General features: G+C 42.9%; 1 protein-coding gene across 1 annotated transcript; it reads left to right on the plus strand.

The window, feature by feature from the left end:
* The first annotated feature begins 373 nt into the window (after window positions 1–373).
* Window positions 374–1,365, plus strand: TMEM275 (transmembrane protein 275). The gene has a single exon (XM_033152226.1). It carries the CDS (start codon window positions 435–437, stop codon window positions 981–983), a length of 549 nt encoding a protein of 182 aa, XP_033008117.1. The 5' UTR covers window positions 374–434; the 3' UTR covers window positions 984–1,365.
* Window positions 1,366–10,820: the final 9,455 nt, after the last annotated feature.

Here is a 10,820-nt window from a genome sequence, read left to right on the forward strand (position 1 = left end):
TGCAAACCAGAGCTGGGTCCAGGTTTCTGTGGGTCCTCAGACATGGCGCCAATTAGCTAGCCCGGAAGAGGCGGGACATGCAAACTGAGAATTCTCTTACGCTGCATCTGATCTTCATGGACACACTGTGCACAATGGAAATGCTATCGTTTCCCTGGGCCCTCTGTGAGTCCTGGCAAATGCCCAACCCTGCCACCCTCTGGAGCGGCCATGGCACAAATGGCAACATGCAGAGGTGAACAAATGGGGTTTAAACATTGTTACCGGGTTTGAATCTTTGCAAATCATGCCAACAGAAAGTCTGAATGAATCAGCATGTTTATTCCATTCCTTTCTGCCTTTTCTTGTTTTTCAGGCTTTTGGAGCAGCGATCGACTATCTTGCGGGAACCATGTACGTTCAGTGAAATCCAAGGTCCCACCTGAGACACTAACATGTTCAGCGAAAAGAACAGCACTCCTTTGTCCCAGAAACCAAGCAAGAAGAAAACAAGGCCGCAGGGTCTCCCTTCCCCAGCTCTTTGCTGCGCCTGTGGACTGTGCATCATGCTCGCAGGCATTAACATCACCCTGGTGGGAGCATTTGCTTTTGGGACATTCTTGCCTGTCAACAACCCTCCCATTGTCATCGGCCCTATCCTTTTGGTTGTGGCATTCACTTTCTTTGGGGCATGCTGCATCTGCAGCCGGAGACCTCCTGCGCACGGTGCAAGGAAATCTAAACCGGGGGCCAATATCGGGCTCATCAAACCTGGGAGCACAGCTTTCGAAATTGAAACCAGCGAGCACACAGTGCAAGACACCACAGCCGTGCAACTGAGCCCAACCAACTCCCCCGTGTCCTCCAAAAGGTCTACCCCTGTCCACGAGAATTCTAAGACCTGCAAACTTTTTACAATGGATAGCAATGGGCCGGCAGCCAAATACATAGCAGGTGGAGAATCCATACAATTGAATTTGCCCAGAGACATGGGCATGTCATAAAGCCAAACTGGAGAATATTTATGAGTAGCTGGGCAGCAGGCACTTCAGCATGTGACCAGATGGTTAGATGAGCTTGCAGCACACCAAGCATCTGGGATCCAGTTTAGTGTTGGCCGACACGTGCATCAGAATATGTTGAGAAATTTAAAGGAAAGGCATAATAAAGTAGCAATTACTTAGAAATCAATGCACAGCTGAAGTGGGAAGTGCCAGGCACTTGTGTGGAAGGACTGGATTTTGAGCAATGCAATTAAAGTGAAAGATAGCACATACGAATCAACAGGGCACAGCTACTGAAAACAGCACAGCCTCTGGATCTCATTCATTATTTTAATGGGTTTATAAATAATAATATGGTGGTCAGAGTCTGGTGATACAAGAACAGTGGTTATCTTTTTTAGAAGGAATGTGGATCGTAATGAACATTGAACAAGGAAAAGAAAATTGGCACTCAGATTTTATGAGGTTGATTTGTTTTCTTATTCTGAGGTCAGTGCTACTTGAGTGCAATTTAAAATCCACCTGGCCTCTTGTTTTGCCCTGCCTTCACACTTTCCTCTTTTCATTGCTTGCTGCAAAAGTCACTGGAAGTTTCACACATAAATATCGCCTTGATTGACCTCCCTCCATCCTCTGGTTTTCAGATTCATGTTTCGGTTGTGTCACTGGCAGCACGCTCGGCTGCATTGGGATGGGTTTCAGATGGTCCTACAGAGGATGTGCAGGGTAGCAATGGGCAGAGTTGCAAGGTTACAGAGGAAACAGGAGGAGAAATCGTGGAAGGACTTTATATAACAGAAGTGGGACAAAACAACGTTTTATAACTAGCTTGCAACCAGTAGGCTAGTCTGAACATCTACCCATTTGGGAGGAAAATGGCTTGATCAAGATTTGACATCTGAAACATGGATATGTATAATAAGGAGACACAAGCAGACATATATGGTGACAAACATTAGTGCACATAATGGAAATTTTGATCTCTTTACATCTTAAGAAGAGCCTTAAATTTGCGGGAAATAATCACTCAAAGCCCTTCTTATGCAACTACTCTATGATATTGGTTGTGAATGAGAGAATGAACATGTTCTCCTCTGCTTGTATCAAACTACCAGAAAACACATTGATTTCAGGGTTAGATGGTCCTTTCCTGAGGTCTTTAGAATTGACAATGCTTCAGAGAAATATGTTGTGTGTTGGTTGTCAATGGCCTCAATCTAACTCAGAAAGATTCGTGTTTTTTTTTACTTGCAGATATTATTTGTCCCCTAAAAGTAAAGTGGCCTATTTAGCTGAGACTTCCACAGTTTGCTTGGGAGCATCTTTTTACTGTAATAAGATGAGCGATACAGACTAGGCTATAGTAGGGATGCTCATGACATTCCCCCCATCTGAATTTCTCACCAAATTTTGGTTTTCCAAACATCTTGCAGTGATACTGATGTGTTTGTGATTCTTCCAGTCTTGATTTCTGGCCCCCTTTTAAAAGACTATTGCACATGTACAAATTGCTCATTCCCCACCCCCTTGTTTTCACCTTCTTATGTTTTGCCCTTGCATGTCATCAGTCCACATTGAACATGTCTGCACATTAAGGAAGATATCGGCCAACAAACGATTATAACCCTGGATCATGCCTTTCTTCTGTGTGCAGTGACTGAAGGAAGGGGACTGCAATGTGAAGGGAAAGTCAGAGGGGAGTAGGAATTGCTGGGAGACAATGATGGTGAAAGAGACAGATGCAGGAGGAGCTGGCACCAAAGACCTGTATTGGGATGGAGGCAAGGGGTGGGGTGAGGCACCAGTGAGGTTGAGGCAGGTGCACCAGAAAGAGCACTGGATTGGCTCCACTAGTGCATCTGTGCCACTTGACCTTGCTGCAACCCTACATCACTCCATCCCAGTATGTAGTAGTGAGAGTGCTGGTGGGAGGCCAGGTTCACAGCACCACCCCTTCCCTACCAACCACTCTAACAAAGAAGAGAAGAAATTAGTGCAGAAGAGCAGAAAAGAAGATCTAAGGGAATGCTCCTCTGCTCCTAGAGTTTGACTCCCTCCAATTCGGGTTCAGTGAATAAAATAAGGCAAAGGCCCCCTCCACATCTTCTGTTCCGTTTGGCATGAGCCAGCAGGGCTTTGGATGCAGTGCTGGCTCTGTTGTACATCTCTCAGAAAGGCAGGCTTGCCCCACAGTAATCCTATGTGTGTTTTCTCAGAAGTCCCACTAAGTTCAGTGGGTTGTATCAGACTTATCCTCATAGTAGACCCACGGAAATCGAAGAAGTTAGTCTGTCCAACTTAAGTCCATTGATTTTAATGGGTCTGCATATCAATGATGTCAGTGAGTCTATGTTCAATGAGACTTAAGTGGATACAACCCACAAGGTCTTACACCCTAGTAAATAGGTTCCTTTTCTACACTGTTGATAGTTATCATTTATTTGTTTATCGGGCATATTTGTGTTATAAAAGGGATATTTCTCAAGGGTCCACCAGTTGCTTACCACCTCTTACCTAGAACTGAAAAGGTTTGTTTTACAACAGAAAGAAATTCTGAGGCAATCATCTTGTCACTCACCAGTAACCTGTTAAGGAAGGTGACATGTAAACCAAAAAGTGCAGCGAAGTACATAAGCACCAATCTTCCTGAAATTGATATTGGAAGTTCCTCAAGAGAAGCTGATATGACTGAAGTAAGTGGCTGAACCCACTCATGGAACCATGCCTGAATGAATGGGGTGCACTGGCCCATCTCTGATACTGAGGGGGTTCACACAGGAACTCCTGCAACTGTGGGGACTCTCTTCCAGAGAGAAGAGAGATTTAGAATCCATTCACATTTGGAAGAATATTCTTCAAAGACAACTTTCCTAGTCTAAGATGCAGCACTAACTAACAAGATACTCCCTACGAGTGCGTCCTGAGAAGTTGGATGTAATAAGATCCAAGTGCTTATTATGCTAGTACTTAATTGTTGTTGAGATTTAACACTGTAAATGCACCCTGAAATTAGCACAAATTGCAGCAAAGAAAAGAGCCAGAAATATGTGATGATGCATTGTTTTAATGAGTAAGCCCATGCATGTTAAGGTTGACTACTAAATGTTAGTAATTTTCTTCATTGTCACCTTGATCTAAATATTTTCTTCAGTACATCACAGAGAAAAATGATATTGGCCATTTTAGGGAGGTCGACATAACTCCATTTTCTTCTAATGGGGGAGAACTTTGAAACAACCCAAAAGCAAGTGGATTTGTGTTATTTTTCAAATTTATTTCTTGTCTTCAGAAACAATGTTTTGGGGAGCAGGGGCATTTTGCACAGTAAGCAAAACAAAAAACAAAACAGCTGCCTGAATTACTTTTAAAAATGGGGAGTTGGGGTTGGGGTAGAAGGCACTTTTGTTCCAGTTAGAAACATGTTGAATTATGTCAATTTCATTGTGTGAAATGCTTGTGGCCAGTCCTGTACAGAAGCACAGTCTTTGGAGTTAACATGTGGTCATGCTTCTGGTGACAGTTTCCATGTTTACAAAAGCAAGTGACTGTTTAGCACGTGTTCAGTGCTGCCCTTTAGACTTTCCATGTGTTCAATAAAAAATATTCAGATATTTCCTTAGTCTTATGCAGCCAGACCTGAGCAACCTCATTCTTATCAACCAATGCATCATGCCGTAACCTTGGGAGAAGCAAGGTATACATTGTATGGTGTGAGAGAGGTCAATATATTATCAATGGCATATGATGGCTTACCTAAGAAATAGAGATGTGTGTGTGTGTCTCTGACTAAACACTACAGCCCCATCAAAACAATTTGCAACATGATTTACTTTGGCCTGCAGTCTGTTTTGATTCACCATTTGATCAATGCATCACTGGAAAACGTAAGAGTCACTTAGAAGCTACTGAACCAAGTTCCTTAAAGAAGGAGGTAGTTGATCTTATGAAATCAAGAAACCTTTTAGGCCTGCTGGATAGTTAATGGCTCTGTTAATTGCACTTTTAACTTCCAATCTGGCTGTTTGAGAACCTAGCCCTTTAGAGCAGCGCAACACTTCGAGCTGACTAATGGCTTTGCATTTTGGACCTATTATAGGGTCCAGAAGGATAAAACAATGTCATCTAGACACTGCAGACAGAGGCAGATTTAGGGCAGCATGACTGGTTCCACCAAACTGGGCAGTGAGCATAGGGGGCACTGCAGGGCAGCACAACTATGATGTAGTAGTGAATTGAGCAGAATAGAAGGTGAGAGGCAGGGGTAGGGGCAAATTGATCAGTGCACAACTTGCTCAAAACAATCCCTCCACTACAGATTTCCAAAAGCTGGATAGGAGCCTTGTGGGTAGCTTAACAAGCTATGTGAAGTGGGTGTGAAAACCAAAAGTACACGAGACTACTATGGGGAAATGAAAGGAAGTTTCTAGGGGACAAGGTGATAATGACAGTTGGGAATAGGGATCGGGGAGAAATTCAGTTAGCTTCACATTTTAATGCAAAACTACCCAATTCATACTTCCAGAAAGAATTTGCAAACCAACCACAGATATTCTTCAAAATTTGCACTTCCCTGAATGTTGCTATGTAGGTCTGCAAGCAAACAATATGCACAAAAAGGCAGACATATGGGGAAAGTGTGCATCAAAATCCACATATTGGCACAAACAGCATCTGAAAATGTGTTCTTGTTGTTGTTTTAAAAAATAATGCTTACAAAAATTGTACATTAGGCAAAATTGCATACAAAAAGCTGTATATATGGAGAAATGTGCAGTCAAATGATGATGTATCCTTGTGAAGGCTTTTTAAAACAGCAAACAAATGAACCTAAGATAGGAAATGTGAGAAACTGGAAAAACCCACCCCCAGTTGGAAATAGTGGTGATGGAGCTGTTTAATAGCTGCTCTGGACATTAAAACATTGACCCACTTACAACACATGCTGTCACAAGCTCTGTTCGGGCATTCATTGTGAGGGTTGTAGGAAGATGCTAAGAACTCATTGACCACTTCTTCCCATATGAACCTACCCGGTCCCTGAGATCCATCTTCTGAGATCCATCTTCTGTCTCCTCCTTGAGGGGTCCAGAGGGTGGCAACATGAGAATGGGCCTTCTCTGCAGTGGCTCTCCATTTGTGGAATGCTCTCCTCAGGGAAGTTCACCTGGTGCCTTCATTATACACCTTTAGGTGCCAGGCAAATACGTTCCTTTTTAACCAGGCCTTTGGTTGATTTGATTTACACCCTATGCTCTTTAAAAATGTGCTTTGTGTGTGGGGTGTGTGTGGGTGTGTGAGAGTGAGTATTGGGTTGTCATTTTATTTTTATCAGGTATTTTGTGGTTTTAGATCTTGATTTTATTCTGTGAACTGCCCTGAGACCCCAGTGTATAGGACGGTATAGAAATTCAATAAATAATAATGATGATAACAACATCATCATCAACAACAACTTACCTTCAGCCCTTTGTGCTAAAGGTGTGAGGGATGGGGTTGGGTGTGCTGGGATGATGGGTCTGATGCAGGCCCCTATATAGCTTGTGCCCTCAGTCATTGGGCTGAGCACCTCAATAGGGCTACAAGGCTGTACCTATTCCAAAGAACTTTTTCAAGTTTTACCAGGGCCAGCACCAGGCTGGAGTGGGTCCCCATCACTAGCTGAGCCTCTGTCTTGTGCCTTAAATAGCTGCTAAGCAACCTCAGTACCTGAAGCTTTTCTCTTCTTCACATCACCACATCAGGAGAAGCTCCACCTATATTGTGCCATTGTGAAAGGCACAGGGATCCCGCCCAGGGATTAAGATAGGTGGCAACCTTGTACATTATTCTCCACCTTCATAAAAATGCCTTGATTTTCCACAGCAAAATTAAGGCCCACCTCCCATTCTTAAAATGGCATTTTGCTTGTCTGCTGGAAGAATTAATTTCCAGAAAAGACTCGTCTCCTCGCTATTGCGACAGTTGTCTTTGATTTCATGGCCGAGGTGATTAGTCTGGTCTGACATCCAAGAGTAATGAGATTAAGGAGTCTGTGGCAAAAGAGAGAGAGGGAGAGAGAGAGGAGAATTTTGCTCAAAGATTAAAATGTAACAGAGAAACTCAGAGGGCTGATTAAATAAAGTGCTGGCTAATAAATAGTGCTTGAGGAATCTTCAGGCTTGAAACAAGCTCAGCTGTAAGACACATTGTGCTAATTGGTATCCACAGAGAGACCAAGATGTAACCTAGCATGCCCTCTAGCATTTGCTGGGTGAAAATAAGTACCTAGGTTGCACGAAGCTTGCAGACGAGGGGCAAGCCTCTTGTGAATGCAGAGTCTCAGCAGTTCCTGAATGAATGCAAGAATACTCATGGTCAAGAGAGTGTCAAAAGAGTCCTGCTGGATTAGACTAAAGGTCCATTTACTCCAGCCTCCTTCTTCCTGCAGTTGGCTTTCGGAATTCCACAAACATGGCATGAGTGCAATTGGCATCTCCCACTGTTGTTCCAGCTTCCCCACAATTTAGAGGAATGGAGTTTCTGATACTGGGGAAAGAATAAAGCCATGATTACTGGCAGCTATGGGCAGGCTCCACAAAATGATTTGACCACCCAACTTGGCAGCCTTCACTACATCTTGCGGTTTGTACAGACAGCACAGACATCTTTATTTTTCTTTCTTGCATGGAGAGATGCACAAAATCCGCAGGCGTTCACTGAAAACCATAGTGATAATGCTAGTTAGAAGGTTACAATCCCATCCAACTCTTCTACAAAGTAAATCCTATTAAACAGAACAAGGGGAAACTTTTAGGATTGGAACTGCTCTCGTGGGTGCTGGATTTGGCAGGCACGGGCAGAGGCCTGCTCATACAAGATATTGTGTACCATGATGCTAGTGTGTGCGTAAGAAAGAGAGAGGTCAGAATTGTGCCTACTGCCCCTGGCCTTCGTGTCCATGTATACATTTGATTTACATGGTATTTTGCAGCAGCTAAGTATGTATTTCTAATGCACGCAAAGCCCTGGGAGAAGGGCAGCAATTGGGAAGAGGTGATAAGCAGCAAGACTCAAACATTTGCGTCTGGAGACAGTGGAGGAAAACATGATCGGCATATTTTGCTGTCATGAAATTTCAGAGCACACTGGATAACATGGGAAACTGCAGCTGAGACCTGAATTGTCACTAAACTTCACTGTAATTGCAACCAGAAATACACAGCCATTGTGAAATCGTTCAGTACACATTTTGAGGCAGGGTTGGATTGAGTCAGTTTATGATAGCTATGTGAATGGGCAAATCTGGAAAGCGAATGCAATGCAGAATCCTCAACCTGTTTTCCTTAAGCACTGAGCCTCCCCAAATCGTTGTGGTTTAGCACCACTGCTTTGGGGACTATTTCATGTGGGCATGAAAGTACCACATTGGCTTTTCACACTTGGCAGCCAAACATGGGAAAGGAGACCTGAGCTGGAGATGGTTCCACAACTGTTGACCATTCAACAGGACTGTCTGTCAATAACGCTGATCATTCACATTCATGGTCTTCTTACATATCCTATTATGAAGCCATCAAAGGATGCAGTCTGCATTAGGCTTCTGTACAAAGCAGCGATTAGTTTAAATGCCCTCCCTGCCCATCATCTTTAGGCCCGTCACTAGTTCAAGCGGCTGATTGCAACAACAACAGTAAGCCCTCAGCATTTCCTGTGACAAGTGCTTCCCTGGTGGAACACATTTTCCCACCTCCCTCCCTCATCTCCCCTGCTTCAGATTTGGCAGAGATAAAACAGCACAGAGAACAACTTGACAATGAACTGTTATTAGTAGTATGAAATCAGAGTCTCTGGAAACGAGAGGATGAGTGTAGTCGTAGTGATGCTTAACAAATGGCTTTGGGCAAGTCACCATGCTCCAGCCTAGCATATTTCACAACACTGTGGTATTTATTTATTTATTTATTTATTTATTTATAAATATTTCCTTGGTTTACAAAAGTACATGCCTTGTCTCTATTTTCAGGTTGTACAGTCTTTATTACAAATCAGTTGCATTTGTTGTGAGAAATGAGTGCTGAGTACAGTATAAGGTTAGGGAAGAAGAGGTGGGGAGAGGAGTGGTGGTGAGGCTTATATTCTTTTGTATAGTATACGTCTGGGGTTCTGTGTCAGCGTCAACTGGGTATGTTCTCTTTCTATTCTTAGTGGGGAGCTGTATTAGGGGCAGGGTGTGGTTAGTTGTCTGTGTTTGGCTGCAGTGGGGTTTGCTTGCATTTGTGAGAGGGGGAGGGCTTGTTGGGTCAGGTAAGCCAGATTGATTTGTATGCTGTTGGTGGATTCTTGTCATTATCTTGTTGGGCTGTGTATGTGATAAAGGGGAGCCAGAATGGGGTGAAGGCGTCCTCTTCTATTTGTCCCCGTGTCAGTTTCAGTTTATTGGTTAGCTTTTCTAGCAAGGTTTTTCCCCATACAATTTGATACCATTGGTTCATGTTTACTCCTGACAGGTCTCTGCCTATGAGGCTTGTGGCTGCTGAGAGTAGATGAGTTATAAGTTCTCTATAATGTGAGTGGTCAATATGATCTTGGAAGATGTTCAGTAGGGCCAGTTCTGGGGTGAGTTCTAACACCTGTTTAGTTATTTTGTATATCTCTTGTATGACTGCTGTCCAGAAGGGTTGGATTATAGGGCATTTCCACCATGTGTGGAGGTATGTGCCTGCGGAGGTGCAGCTTCTCAAACATCTTGGTGAGGTTCCTGGGCATATCAGCTCCAGTTTCTGTGGTGTTAAGTACCACCTGTAGGTGAGTTTCAGAGTGAGTTCCCTTCTTTTGGTTGATATGGACTTAAAGGGAAGTTTAGACCACATTCTAGTCCATTGGGTGGGGTTAATTTCATAGCCTATGTCATGCTCCCATTGTTATTTGATTGTGTCAAAGGGGTTTGTGGGATTTTGGAGCAGTATTTTTTATATTGTGGATACCATCCCTTTATCGTGTCCCTCTACTATCAAGAGAAGGTTTTCGAAGGTGGTCAAGGGCTTAGTGGGTGCTGGTTTTACTGTTGGATTGTTTAAGAAGGCATGTAGTTGATGATGTGTTAGCCAAGGTATTTGGGTGTCCCCCTCGTTTGTCTTGTATTTCTTGTGTTGATATAGGTTTGTTGTTGTTATAGAAATATTTTAGACAGTGTTGGCCTTTGGCTTGTCAGGTTTTTTTATCTGGAGGTTTGTGCTGCATGTTGGTGATAGACCAGGGGATTAGTGGGGATGGGGATAGTTTGCCTGCTTTCCCCTTCTGTGTGAACCTGTTCAATGTTGTGGGGATTTTCTTTAGTTTGTTTTGGAGAAATGGGTAAGCTGTTGTGGGGATGTTTCCGATGGTGTCTCTCTCCAAATGGAACCATTGCTTCATCTCGTCTTCTAGAATATACATTGTTGTGGGTAGGGATGGATGAATCTGTCAGCAGGCACCTTTTGCCTTAACTCTTAAATGCCTGCTGAAAAACTTTTCTATTCTGCCAGGTACATCTTCCTGTAGTGGTTAATTGATGTCTTTTTAAAATGTTTTTATATAGTTTTACTGTATGGTTTTATGTATTTTTGTTGTAAACCACTTTGATATAATTTATGAAATAGCAGTTGATTTGTTTTAATAAATCACATAATTCTGTTTATCTTTGCTTTTCAATTTTCTAGTTTCTAAGTTTAAGTCTCCCCATTTCTGCATCAGTTTGCATTTGTTGATTTCACTCATATACACACTTTTATGCACACTGTTTTCTAATATATACAATTTTGTACACATTATTGGGTTGGAGAACTGCATCATAAAATTTGGAGAAGTGCAAAATTCAGA

The sequence above is a fragment of the Lacerta agilis genome, chromosome 6 (assembly GCF_009819535.1).
Source record: "Lacerta agilis isolate rLacAgi1 chromosome 6, rLacAgi1.pri, whole genome shotgun sequence".
Taxonomy (NCBI): Eukaryota; Metazoa; Chordata; class Lepidosauria; order Squamata; family Lacertidae; genus Lacerta; species Lacerta agilis.